This window comes from Parasteatoda tepidariorum, chromosome 8 (genome assembly GCF_982258835.1).
Source record: "Parasteatoda tepidariorum strain Cologne lab strain chromosome 8, Ptep-v5.0, whole genome shotgun sequence".
NCBI classification, from domain to species: Eukaryota; Metazoa; Arthropoda; class Arachnida; order Araneae; family Theridiidae; genus Parasteatoda; species Parasteatoda tepidariorum.
In genome coordinates, this window is record NC_141762.1 from 98,247,143 (window position 1) to 98,262,273 (window position 15,131).

The 15,131-nt window shown below is 28.9% G+C and overlaps 1 protein-coding gene across 1 annotated transcript in view; it reads left to right on the forward strand.

Moving 5' to 3' along the window:
- Positions 1-1,759: 1,759 nt before the first annotated feature.
- The window catches only part of LOC107439726 (eukaryotic initiation factor 4A-III), a 37,690-nt gene continuing 24,318 nt past the window's right edge, over positions 1,760-15,131 (forward strand). The window contains exons 1-4 of the mRNA XM_043056116.3: positions 1,760-2,043; positions 5,832-5,904; positions 11,275-11,404; positions 14,884-15,016. Coding sequence (XP_042912050.1) covers positions 1,905-2,043; positions 5,832-5,904; positions 11,275-11,404; positions 14,884-15,016 — 475 coding nt within the window. The 5' untranslated portion in view covers positions 1,760-1,904. The remainder of the gene's footprint in view (positions 2,044-5,831; positions 5,905-11,274; positions 11,405-14,883; positions 15,017-15,131) is intronic.

Here is a 15,131-nt window from a genome sequence, read left to right on the forward strand (position 1 = left end):
CAAAATGTTCTTCAATTCACTCCAAAGATATGATGAAAAAAACTGTGGGTCTAGGTTTTGAATCCACCCTGCTGTATAGCGGGTACCAGCTTGTCAGGGAAATAATGGCGGTAGGTGCACAATGCTGATTTTATTTTCACCACCACTCCTCGTTAATTATAAATTGTGGAGTCTTAATATCGATGACCCTCTAGTTCACAATAGACTGTTGGGCGAATTTTTTCAGCACATAAATATTTTAAATAAAATTCTCTTCGCGCGAATATTTTATTGCTATACCATAATTAGGTTTGCAATAAGGTAAAAGGAACGAGAGAAGGCCCCACATTATAAAGGATCCGCAATGCATAGGACCCCTAAAGCCAAATTCGAGAAGGAAAAAAAATATGTAACAAAATATTGAAGAGTCAATTTTAAACTCCAGATTCAAATTTTATTTATTATTTTAATAAGATTGTTTGAATGAAAAGTTTCTAAAAAAGAACTATTACTTATACTTGTGTCGAGAAACCTTTCAAAGAAAGTTTTCGTATTGTACTTTCGCAGACTTTAAAAAAACAATCCAAAATCATGGTCTTATGCTCGTTTATTTGCTTTCCTTTAAATGAGGCCCTTTGCAAAATATTTTCGTATTATTTATTAATATTTTCGCTGAAAAGGTTAATATTTGCTTTATTTTGTTTCCATTGAAAAAGGTTTTCGCTTAATATTTCTGCTAATCTAATCATGACAGCAAACAAAAATGCAAAAAATAAGGTTTACAATTTGCTTGTTTTTTAACCTAAATAATAATATTTTTAAAAAAAGATTTAAAAATCATTTAGCTTTCCTTTAAGGTGGAAAGGTTGGAAATTGCAATATTTTTACGTCATTGAAAAAAGGTTTTTACCGCAAACCTTTTCGTAACAATGAAAGTAAAGTTAAAACTCAAGGTTGTCATAATGTCACATGCTTTCTGGGAGGAAATTTATCACTTTTTTGGCAATCCTCATTTGGCCATTTTCCACTTGTTTATTACTGTTTGTTCTTGTTGCAAGCTGCGCACAACCTTACGTTAATGTTAGCACCTTTATCATTGTAAACACAAATATTGTTAGCATTGTAAACATAAGTAATAAGTAATCAAATACTACGTTTGCAAAATCTCAAAACACAATGATCACGTTGTGAGTCAAATGGCTTTAAAATACACTGGAAACAGTAACCCGGAAATGTAGGCGGAACAGAACTTGCAGCATTTCCAGTATAGAAAACACCATCCATATGGAACTGAAAAATACATCAAACATAGTTCTAAGGAAAAGCATCATGGAAATTTTAAAAAATATTTTTCTAAAATAAAAAGGGAAAGTATCATAGTATATTCCTGTACAACTGAAAAGGGGAGGAGAGGGAAGGGAGAAGGGCCAAAGGTATAAAACCGGTCTCTCCCCAGATGGCGTATTCGAGCTTCAAATTATGTTTATATGTATATGCGTCAATTTAGATTCGATATTCAAATGTTATATCCACTATATTTAACTATGTCAACCTATGTATATATATTTCAAATTATGTTTTTATTTATATGTGTAAATTTAGTTTCGATATTCAAATGTTTATTTACCCAAGCAAAGCGCTTGTAATTTTGTATTAGCTACCACATCGACTGCTAAATTCAAAATTTTATCACTTTAAACTTATGTAAATTTCTAGATTTATGGGATAGGGGCCGCTGCGCAGCCCAGGTGCCCAATTGTTTATAAATAAAGTAAGTAAGTGAGTGGCGTATTCGAGCGCTGCGATCGCCAATACAATTTCGGCTGCCAAAACAACTCTGAACGGAAAATTAATAGTTTAGCTTCTACTAACTGCAACTTTACTTCTTGGGCAACAGTTCATATTCTAAACATAACAAGCAAGAAATGGCCGCTCGCAATCGTCGTGTCGTGGAACCTGATTTATCAAATGTTGAATTTGATACAAGTGAAGATGTTGAAATTATTCCCACTTTCGATGCAATTGGTCTTAGGGAAGATTTACTTCGTGGTATCTATGCATATGGTAACATGAAAACTCATTATTTTTTCTTCCCAATTAGTCACACTCGTCTTACTAAACGATTTTATCCTTAAAGCGCTCTTTTAGAAAACAACTATGTTTTTAATTGTTTGCACTTTTCTGATACATTTTTTACTCTGTTTCAAAGAGTTAATTAATATTGCCATCGATAAAACTAAATGAAATTTGAACCCTCAATAATCATAGCACAGACTGTCCCTAAGATGCAAGTCTATTATTATGGATGATTTCAGCACTATATGATTGCCGTTTTTGAGACACTTATTTTGGGTTTTGAGTATTATTCACTCTGTATTATTCCCTCTGACTGATTCCATATCTTTCATATTTCTACCAGATTTTCAAGTAACTGTGAACTTAATGAAAATGTATTCTAGTGTTTGATAATGGAAAAGAAATCTATTTATACATTTTATATTGCCTGTTCTGGATTTTAAACAATGTTTACATAATAATGTATTTCTATATTATGCAATAAATCTTAAGTTGAAGTAATTTTATTTACATGAAATTCTGGTTATTGGTTTGCTACTTTTTTTAATTTCGTTATTCCAAAATATTAAGAATATTTCATGGTACAGTTTTTCCTAACTTTTTTGTACACATAGGATTTAGTGATATTGAGGGGATTACACAATCTAATATTTCTTTATGATATGCATTTGTAGTCTATCTACCACTACAAAAATATCAATTCAATAGTTTAAGACATGTTAACTCGAGTTTATGTTAGGGTACCTTTTCATAGATAATTGTAGGTATTGTCGATAACTTCTTTCCCCACATTGGTGACCGGATGTGATGTAAGCATGCCCACCTTGGCAGAAACGCCTACTTCGATGGATCATCCACGTTGAACAGTTGACTTGCTACTCATGACTGTGGCATATTCAGTCTCCATCACGCACAACATATACACTCTACTGCTAAAGGCAACACACGAGCTACTCTGTGTATTTAACAGAAAGCACTTAAATTTGTATTGTCTTATGTTAAAAAGATTATTAAGAAGATTTAAAAGAATATTAAAAAGATTTTTCTTTAAAAGAAGATGTCTAATGTACAAAACTGCTAATGTTTATCTTTAAAAATGTCTAATTTTTAGTATAATCTATACTATACACTAAATTTGGTTATAAATAAATTTCTTAATAATATCACTGCAGATTTTCAATAACACATGAAAATGAATACATAATATTACAAAAGATGTGAGTTTTCAAAAGTACAAGATTTTGGTTACTATTCAAAATATAAGTGTTTCTTCAAAATTTTAAATTTATTTTTTCTAGAACATATTTAGAAACACTCCCAGAAGCAGAAAGTGCCTAAAACTGTGACGTACGTCGCAGAACAAACGAAGTCCTGCAGAACAATTTGTATCTTGAATAAGAGACACAAATTTCAGCACATTTATCAGTAATCTCCCTCTTCCGTATTTTTGCCATTCTGAGGAGGAAATTATTGAATTAGGTTATGGATATAACTTCTTTATAATATGGGTGTATCAGTTTTAAGCATACAGCAGGAGAAGTCGATCACTATTTTTATCAAGAGAGCTTCTAAAGCAAGCCGTAAAAGAATTAAATTCAGAGATTTCCAATTTCGTAAAGTTTATGACTTTTATATTTTCCATTCCCATTTCAGAAGCAATTTGTGAATCGTTGGGATCCACGATTAACAGAATTGTTTGTAAAAGACCAGATGCTTTCGATGGAGATGAAGAAGTTGTTGGAAAAACAGACCAACGAATGTTTGTGTTTGCAAATGATGCACCATCTGGGCACTTGTCCCTTCGAAAGATTTTTAAGGCAGCCCTTATTTTAATGTTCGGACCTTCATATCATATGCATTTTATTAACAATTCATTCTCATCATCGTCATTAACAAAATTTTGTGCTTCAAGAGTGATTGAAAAAGTAACAAATCAAAAATGTTTGCCTTGGTTTAAAAATAATGTATTGTATCTATGTGTAATCCTGTATTTTAATAAATGAAAATACAGTATTTAACGTAAAGTTGACTTTGTTTCGCTGGGAAATTCTTGCAGAACATTTGTATAGATTAATAAGTCCCGTTGCAGAACATTTGAAAATATACTGCTTATGAGGAAACACTATCCTTTATAAAAAAATATATAAATTTTATGTATTAATTAAATTTCACATATGAATATAGGTTTTTGACGTGACGGTTTAAACCATGGTTTAAACTGTCACATGTCAAAAACCTGCCTACCCTGGCTATAATTAATGAGTAAAAAAAAATTCAGCTTTAGTTATGTTTTTGCTAAATATTTATTTTTGGTTAGAAGTTTTTAAATTTTTTGGACATTTCAAAGAAATGTCATTTGTGTGCCAGAGAAATCATTTCCCCTATTTTGTATCTAAAAAAATCTTAATATGTTTTCATTTTCTATAAATAAGTTCTGAGTCATTTGCTAAAGGTGCAGAAAATTCTGTAACTTTTGTGTCGTTCAAAATTCATTGCTGATCCTCAAAAAGAATATTTTGATAAATTATTATTACAACCACTAAATAATTGTTATAATCATTACATTTTTTCATTTATATATCAAATTATTAATCTGCAAAACTTTTTTTTATATACGTATCTTTTCACATTACTTCTAGTAATTGAACAAATTTATAAAAACTTTGCTTCAAGTAGTGACAGTATAAAGGGGTTTGCCTAGGTTTTTTTTAAATGTAACCTATTTTATGAAAATTTAGACATAATTTGTCATGGTAAAATAAGAAAATATTTTCAAAAATTGTCTTTGCAAATAAAAATCATTCATGAATGGTAAATTTCTATTTATATTTGTCCCATATGTTCAAAAACAATTTTGCTATTGTAAAATTTTGTGCTTAAAATTTTATCCAAATTTAAAAATCATTGTCTGTAGTTAAATTTGAACCTGAATTTATTGAAAACACCCATTTAACAGTACTAGCACTAAAAGTTTTTTTCATTATGAGAACATTTTTGACTAGGTCATGCATAAATCTATATTTTCGACTTTCATTGCCTTTAAAGGCTATAGTTTATTCAATAGAGGTGAAAACATAGTTGTTTGTGTAAATGTAAACTGTTTTTTATTTCCAATGCAATTATTATAAATATTTTTTTGAAAGATGATGGATTTTAAGGAGAAATATTTTTATAGAACGTTTTTAACATGTATCTGAGTTGTTGATGCAATCTTTGTGGCTTTTTTGACAGAGTTGGCAAGGTTTGCGACAGAATGGATTAATCTACGGTTTAAACGTCCTGTCCAAAACCTATTCACTCTAATTATGTCACAATTATAAAATAAATATTGTAAAAAATTAAATTTTAATTTTTCAACAAGAAGCAAAAAGAAGACAAGTTTGTGTTTAGTTAAAAAAGTTTATAATTATTTTTAATGTTGCATTATTTATTCGTATTTAAGGGATAAGGTATTCACTTTTGTTGTTCAGTGATTTGCTGAGCTTCAAAAGCTATAAATCTTTTCCTATTAAATTATTTTCCTTTAATAAGTTATAGCAAATTGTATAAAAGGTATCAAATATTTATTAATATATGTAATTATTATAAATACAATGGTTACACTTATAGAATTTTTACCTTTTACCAATGTTCAAGGTTTTGGACACTTTAAAACCCAAGTGCCTTGTCCAAACCCCCAACCAACACCTATGTGAATTGTTAAATTATGTTATTATATGAATTGTTTGAATGACATATTAAATTAAAACCTAATATACATTTTCTTATAATGATAGGATTTGAGAAACCATCAGCAATTCAACAAAGATCAATCAAGCCTGTTATGAAAGGAAGAGATGTCATTGCTCAGTAAGATATTTATTAATACATAGCACGCATGGTTGCATTCAGTGTTTTTTGTATTATTTTTCAATTTCTAAAAACCTGCATGTGATTTTTCTGTGCAGAATTTTATGAATCTCAAAACCATAAGTTCGCAAAACTCTGCAAATCAAAACTTAAAATCCGACGAAGTTTTGAAACTTTCTACCAAGACGTTTACATACATGTTATTCTTCCGCCAGTTTTACTCTTTTGGTTTGGTAAATTTTTGCCATTTTGAGCGTTTGCAATTGCACTGAACTAATACCGCAATTCTTGTTTACGTGATTTTAATATCAAACATCAATTTTGTATTTACCTTATTTAAAAGTTGCACATAAGAATTGTGCATCATGATTCCCATTTACATGGTTTATAAATTCAATGTCGAGATTCATATTCGCACATTTTTAAAATTCAGCATTTATATTTATGTTCCTGCGGTTGTAAACTTAAAACATTTACTTTCATATTTATATATGATTTAATACACATTGCAATTCATATGCACACAATCTAAAAATTATGCATCCTGATTTGTCTTTACAAGATCTATAAATTCAATATTGCAATTCATATTCACATGATTTTAAAATCCAATATTGCAATTCTAGTAAGAAGTAGGTTTTTTTCTTGAATTAGTTATGGTAAATTTGTGATATGCTTCATTAATAGGTAATTTGACTATTAATGTTAGTTCAAAAACAATGTTACATATGAAACATGTATGGTATATAAATTGATATCAATCTTATACACATAAATTTTTCAGGGTTTTTCACTTTCTGTCACAATTATTCCTGGTATATAACATATGATATTTATATTTAAAGTTAAAGGTAAAAAAAAAAACATGAAAAGGAATATAATAAGGATAAGGATTTATAAAAAGGGAAGAAAAATTATTAATATGAGATATTTATAAAAAAAAATTTCTTTCTCACTTTTCATTAATCGTTTTTATATTATTTTCCATGTTTTCTATAGTACATCTACAACTTATTTTATGAGTTCCATTATTTTTCTTAATATTTTTCGTTTTTCTTTTTATCATTTTTGTTTTTATTGTGCTATACATATGTGTATATAGTGTATGTATATATATATATGACTAATTATATTTTACATAATGAGTATACAAGGGTCTATTTAGAAAACGGACCCTTCACAAAATAATTTATCTTTTAATCAGACCTTTCACAAATTTGTTTATTTTCATTATTGTTTTGTTCGTCGAATAAACCCTTCCCGGGGGGCGGTTTGAGACAAACTAAGTTTCCCTAAGTTTCAATTCCAAATGTAGTATTCTAAGAAAATATTCTTACTTTTATAAAAATCGTGTGTGCATTCTTATTAATATTCGATCCTAATTTTTTTTTTGTAAATAAATAATTGATCCATTTATATTTATTCTTAAAATTAATTAATTGAATATTTGTGTAAATAAAAATTAATTTCTGGCAATTTTTTAAATAAAATATTATAAAATGTATGAATTGTTTAAGTTTACTTAATGTGTAACACCTTAAATGTGATACCTTACTTAGTTGTGTTATTTAAAATATGTCAATTGAAATTATTAAAAATGTGAGTGATTTTGTTTCCACATTATTCGTCCAATATGAATATTCTGTGTTGAGCAGTATAGGCTAAATACAGGGTATCCGCGCAACTGAAAAGTCATGAAAAATCATGGAAAGTCATGAATTTCAGTATTGAACAAAATTTGTCATGAAATGTCATGATTTTTGCTATTTTTTTAAAAAAATCATGGAAAGTCATGAATTTAGGTCTCCCAGTGTTGCAAGTGCTGTGCCGATTCGTGCCAATTTTGGAAACCTGCGCCTACATGCTCCAAATTGAACTGGTAGGCTTAAATTGCCCCTATCTGCTCCAAAAGGGATATTTTTCCCTGGGTATCGCCAAGTTACAATTTTGCGGCAACCAAGCTACTGCCATGTGATGGGTTGCTCTGGATTCAGTGGGAAGGATTCTTGCACTCTCATGTGCAACTCTGCTTCATTTTGCAAGATATTCTCAATTTCAGGTTTCATTTTCCACTTTCCGAAATGGAACCGAAACTTCCCTCGAATTTTTGGGGACCAACTAAACATTGCCAAATTTTAATAGCAAAAGAAAGTTTTATTTCTCTTGTTAATTTTATCGTTATTGAAGTGCCGTCGTCTTCGTCAATGGCAAGCTAATGGCCTTCTTGCTCTATTCTATTTATAGAATAGTACCCATGATCTTGGAATTAACTTGGGGACCATTCACTAAGTACATGTTTTCATGTTGCTTCTCAGAGCAGTCAAAAATCACAAAGCTTCAGAACCTCAAAATTTCCATCTCCCTTTTATTCATTTAATTTAATAAGGATAGAATTAATTGAATTTCTTAAACGTAAATTTTTATCTGAGGGACCATCCACTAATTACATATTGTTTTTAAACATTTATTTTACTTTATTACTTTTTTTTACTGATATTTTTTTTACTTATTGCATTTTATTACTATTGTGTTATTACTTTCAAAATTTTCAGTGCTCTTGTTTTGTTTTAGGAAAAAACTTAATTATATATAGAGGCAGATAAGTATGAAGAGAGGGACTTTCAGAATTATTAAAGCAGCAAAAAAATCTTATGATTTTTCAGATTTGTCATTCAAAAATACTTTATAATTCATCTCTTAATGATTTGATTTAAAATAATTGATATAAAAAATTTTAATTATCACAGATTTGTTAAATATTATGAGTGTAGGGACAATGTAATAATTTACTTCTGACAAAGAATTTTTAGCTTCAATACTCATTGTATTTGCATTTAAAAATATTTAATTTTTTTAATTATTTCTTTAATAAAATATTGTACTAGGTCATCAATTTTAAGTAAATTTAGGGGTCATTCACTAATTAACATTTGTAATATAAATTTATTAAAGTTTGCTTAATTCTTTACATATTTTTATGAATTCGGTATGATCAATATTAATCTTGTTAATGTTGTGTTGAATATTCTACTATAATATTTATTTAAATTTTAAGAAAAATATACACAATAACCTTTAAGTTAAATTAATTAGAGTTTTAAATTACCTTTTACAGAATTAAATAAAGTAATTATTAATTTAAAAAATAGTATGAGCCACTCAATATTGAATTTATTTAAATTGCTTTTGCCAAAAGCTCATTTTAAAAAAAAATATTTCAGCTATATTAGAAATTTTTTTAGGTCTTTTCCAAACTGAGACACCGTTGATTCACTTGCTGTATGATGAAATGGTGTCTCTAGTTTAAGCATTGTTAGGGAGTTTTTTAAAAAGTTCTGCTTTTCTTAGTTTGACAGGAAAGGACTTAAAATCTTTGGATGTAGAAAATGCAGAAATTTGGCAAAATTCAAATGTAATAGTTGGACTAGATGCCACAAATGCGATGACATCTTTATCTTCTTCAGAAAAAAATTCTATGTCCTAATAATTCTATTCCTTTTATCTGAGGCTAAGACGAGGATAGCAGAATATTTAACAGCATTGGAAGATACCAAAAAGAAACTTAATTTGTTTATGCAAGGACCTTCAAAAAAGTGTAAATAATAAGATATGTTATTAATGAACAAAAAACTCTTATTATTAAATTCTTGTTTAAATTTTTTTTTATTAAATATGCTCCAAATCTTTGTTTTGCTGCTCCAAAATTGCTTTTTTCTTGCTCCAAAACCATGTTTTGCCACTTGCACCACTTCCGAAAAATCAAATTTTTAAAATGGAATCCCCCCTCCCTAATTTCATCCTATTCCAACTATCTGAATTCCTAACAAAATCACCACTCAGGCATATTTTATAAGAATATAAAATTATTTTATCATGTTCTTTAAAAATTATGGTGTTCTTTAAAAAAAAAATGAAAGAAAAACCATCATTTCTAGAGGGAATTATCTTTTAAACTCTTCTGTGATTTAAAATTTTTTTTTAAAAAAAAATTTTATCAATTTAAAATTCTAGTTGAAGCAAACCAGTCATTGGAGAATTTCTTTTATTCCAAAATGAGAACAGAAAAATCAGGAGTATTTCTTTCCTTTCAGATGAGCAAGAAAAGTTTCTTTAGAATATAATTCTACAGAAAAAAATTATTTGCTTTTGTATTTTTTTCAGCTAGTTTATTGTTTCAACTCTTTCTTTACTCTGTTTTTTAAATTTAAAATCTATAAATATAAAAATGCAGAGTATAGCAGTTTTGGTTATACCTATAATTTCAATTAATGTTATTATAATGCTTTTTTTAATTCATTGTTGCGTTTTTGTCGAGAAAATAGTAACTTCGTTAAGTCATGAAAAACTCTTGGAATTAGTCATGGAAAATCATGAAAAGTCATGAATTTGAAAATCTAAAATGTAGCAGATACCCTGTAAATACCAAATGTTTGTATGTTGCATCTCTAATTTAGTAGCAGCAATTGTTGAGCAGAATCTTGTATCTATTTAAAATTTAAAAACTTCTTGAACAGGAAATAGCAGGACCCATTTGCAGAAATTCACAAAAGCAGGACCCCGGGTCATGGGTGCAAGTCTTCCGTCCTCAGGACGAATTTCCGTCTTTCGAAAATGTCCACGGACGAAAGTAAGGCGGAAACAAGACTAACTCGAAGACAGAAATCGGATTTTTTTTTTTCTGTCCTTAAAAATATTTTTTAGGTCTATGTTATTGGTCTACTTTCTTATGTCCTGTTGTTATTTTATCAAAAGACAGATGAATAAATGTTTTTTGTGCAGTATTTAAACTTGATGTATTATGGTAAAGCTTCCTTAGATAGTTTACATATGTCGAGGGGGGTATTGCGTATGTTAGGTATTTCAGTCAAAAAATTTTCAGTCTTGGCCTTTTTTCCAACTTGCACCCATGCCCCGGGTGAAAGAACGTGACTTAACGCTTATTTTACATTCACAAATTATGAAAAGTTTTTTTTTAAAAAAACAGGACCTTTCCCAAAACGTCTGGACAGACCCCTGGTGTATGTATGTATTTTCTAAATCAATTATTAATAAAAGAGGAAAAAAATTTCTAAGAAGTATGTTTTGTTTCTTTTAATGTCGAAACTTAATGCTGGACCACTAATGTTTATATAAAAATTATGATATTAGCCACCAACATGACTAAATGGATCATGGTATTTGACAATAAGTCATTTAATGAAATTTTAATCATGTTATTGGGAAGAAAAAAAATTTATTTAGGTAATTACAATGTCATAGTTTTCAGCAACAATTTTTATTATTTACGCTACTAAAAAATGTTGTATCTTCAAAGCAATTTTTCTTAAAGAATGATTAGATATTATTTTAACTCTTTGTTATAATATTTAGAGCTCAATCTGGTACTGGGAAAACAGCTACTTTTTCCATAGGAGTTCTCCAAATGCTGGAAACAGAAATGAGGGAAACACAAGTTCTTATCCTATCACCTACCAGGGAGTTGGCTGTTCAAATTCAAAAGGTTGAATTTTTATAATTTTCACATTTGAACTTGTATTGTAGTATCTATAAAAAAAAAACATATTGCTTGTGAACTTATTTTGTTAAATTTAATTTTAATCGTGATTGTTTATTGTATGCTTGATTATTGTGTTTGTTATCATGGATCTGTTTAAAAGAAATTTGAGTCTGTTAACGGACCCTTCACAAAATATCTTTCCATAAAAATGGTCCCTTCACAAAATACTTTATCTTTTAATTGGACCCTTGACAAATATAAAGAAAGACTAGAGACGAACTAAGTTTTCAAAGTTTCCCTTAGTCTAAACTCCAAATGTAGTATTCTGAGAAAATATAACAAATATCGCGTGTACATTCTTATTGATATTAATAGATAATTTTTTATTGTGAATAAATAATTGATCATTTTATATTTATTCATAAAATTATGTAAATAAAAATTATTTTCTGGCAATTTTTTAAATGAAGTATTATAAATGTAAGAATTGTTTAAATTTACTTAATGTGTAACAAATTAAAACAGGGTAACCTGAAAAATACAGGGAATTTAAAAAACACCTGAAATAACGGGGAATTTGGAGTTTTTCTTTAGAATCTGGGAAAATACTGGGAATTTTGTTTCTTATTTTTGTCTTTTAAAAAAATTGTGACAACTCAAAGCTCAATCTATGGAATGTATAAGGATGATATTTCAGCTATACTAAACTATTTCATTTACTATAACATTATTTAAGTATGTTCAGCTGTTCCTTTTTTTCTCTATGTGTTTCCAGCAATTTAAACTAGTATCAGGATGCGTAGCGTTTGTGAAAAGTACTTAAAGGTGCTTTTTGGTGGATTTCGTTTTTAAAAGCTTTTAAAGGTGCTTTTTTCAGCTGGCGTTTTTAAAAAGTGCTTTTTTTTCACGAATAATTTTTTTTTCCCTTCAGTGACATCTGGCAGATCCCCTGCATTTCACGAAAAATGGGGTGTTTGCTACGTAATCATTCACACGGACTTCATGTCGTACCCACGTTATGACTTGCGCATACGCGCACACTCGAAACTGAAACCCGAGTGCTCCAATTCGGATAGAGTCAGATCCTTATTAAATGTTTTTTTTTTTTTTTATTTATTTTAATTTTATTCTTGTTTATTTTATTTTACTTCTAACACTTTTTTGATGTATGGGGTAAGGGTACTTTTGTTCTGAGTTCAGAGTCAAGTTGAATTCACTCGGTGATGTGGGAAAGTACTTATTGTTTCGATTTACATCCGTTTCTTTTTGGGTTTTTTTAATGCTAAAACTGTTCATAAGAAGTTTTTGTTTTTCAATAATATCATTGATTCAATATGAATTTTTTGAGTGCTTGAAAATTTGTGTAAAGTGCTTAAAAAGTTTTTGAAAAGTGCTTATTTTTGATTCAAAGATTTGGCTACACACCCTGTAGTATAGTTAGCCCAATATAGCTTATACAAGAGTACAGTAATTTGTTCTTAATACATACAGGGAAAACACAGTGAATTTTGTGACTGATTTTGTTTCCATTAATCGTCTGAAATGAATATTGTGTGTTGAGCAGTATAGGCAAAATACCAAATATTTGTATGTTGCCTATCTAATTTAGTAGCAGCAGCAATTGTTAAGCAGAAACTTGTATCTTTTTACAATTTTAAAACTTCTTTGAAAGGTTTTTTTAGCAATTTTTGCAATGGCAACCCTATTTGCACAAATTCATTCCCTGGTTGAAAGAATGCGACTTAATGTTTATTTTATGTTCACAAATTATGAGTAGTTTCTTCACAATTTCACTAAATGTCTGGAAAGACCCCTGGTTATAGTTTGTCTATGGAAAGAACTACCCCCAACACAAAGTTGGAGGCTCTCTGTTGCTATAGAAACACAGGGTGCATAGTGTTTTTAAAAAGTACTTAAAGATGCAGATGCTTATTTTTGATTTAAGTTTCTTAAAAGCCTTAAAGGTGTTTTTTTTTATTCAGGGTTTGTAAAAAAGTGCTTAGTTTTCTATATTTTAAATAGAGATATTTTTTTCTTTGCCATGTCGATTGTCGTTTTAAATTACGAAAAATGCATAATTTTCTTTGCAATATTTACCAGAAACTAGTTATTTTATCATGCTTATGTACAGTTGTTTAAAATGTTTTTGAATTTTATTGATTTTATGCTTATAAATTAAGAACTTTAAATGATAGGGGGGAAAAAAATTTATGAATGCACAGGTCGTAATTATGAATTTTTTTTGTGTGTTTAAAAAGTACTTAAAAGGTGCTTATTTTTTGTTGAAAAATCTTGCTACATGCCCTGAAACAAGAATAGCGCATTTCAGGGAGGGTAGCTTTGCTAGCACAATATACTGGAGACAAAGATTCCTGTTGTAACATGAATATTTTTAATGCTGACCCATGTCAAAACCTTATGTGATAGTTACTTTTATGCTTAGTTAGTTATTAGTTTACTTAACTTATGTGGCAGTTAGTTTTCTTTCCACATTTGTGTAAAAAGGTTGGCCTTCCAGATTGTAAATAATAAAATGCATCTTGATACAATGAGATGATGAGATATGATATGATAATAAAATTGTGAATAATAAGATAATAAAATGCATATTGATTGTGGGAAAAATAAGATTACATTTAGTGATCTTTATTTATCTCAGAACATTGATTGGATTTTTGATGTTAAAGACTAGTTTTTGACTTTGCTTATTAATAGACTGTCACAAACTTGAAGGCAAGTTATCTTCCTGTCACTGGGAACATTCTATTTCAAGTCGAGCTGCATAAATTTTGCTAAATGAAAGGGTTGTAACTAGTGTCTAGAGTTATTTTGTGATATTTAAGATTAATATATTGTAATATTTAACAGTTAATTAGGTATAATTGCTCACAGAAATTTTTATAATTAAGGTTTTGTTTTTGCAGAAAGTTTTTCATTTTATCTAATTCTGTCATAGAGAATGATTTCAGTAACTTAATCAATGTGCACTTCATTAAACGTCATACACTTCATTAAGCATTTAGAAGATTGATAAATAATTAAAATAGTCTTTCTCAAAGCCATTTTTTGATTTAATCCTTTCCATAAAATTCACTAATTAGCGTAACAAGCTTTTACAATCAGAAAATTTCCTTTTCGAAATAGACTTCATTTTCCATTTTTTTCCCCCAATTTAATTACAGATCTAGCAGCATGTGCAAAAAATAGGAATATTTACTAATATCAACCCTACTTTCTTTTCTTTCTTTTTTTTTAAAAAATTATTACATAAAGTTGTGTATCTACGACTACAAAAGTATAATTCCAATTCATTGGTATATAAGACATGTTAAGTCAATTCTATTGTGGGGTACCTTTTCATATATGAAGGTTGACATGGTCGTTAATAACTTTCCCCACAATGATATATCCTGCTGCATTGATTTGTAGAATTTTGAATACAATGTGTGGAATAAGAACTGAAATAACTGTTTTATGAGCAGGTTATATTAGCCCTTGGAGATTACATGAATGTTCAGTGTCATGCTTGTATTGGAGGAACAAATTTGGGAGAAGACATCAGAAAATTAGATTATGGACAGCATGTGGTTTCTGGTACACCTGGAAGGGTATTTGGTATGTATCATTAGTTTTTCATTATCCTGAATTCTTGTGTGTGTGTTTATGTATATATAACAGAAACTGAACTGGGAATTTGACTTTCTAATGACAAAGATCTGTGTTTTTTTTT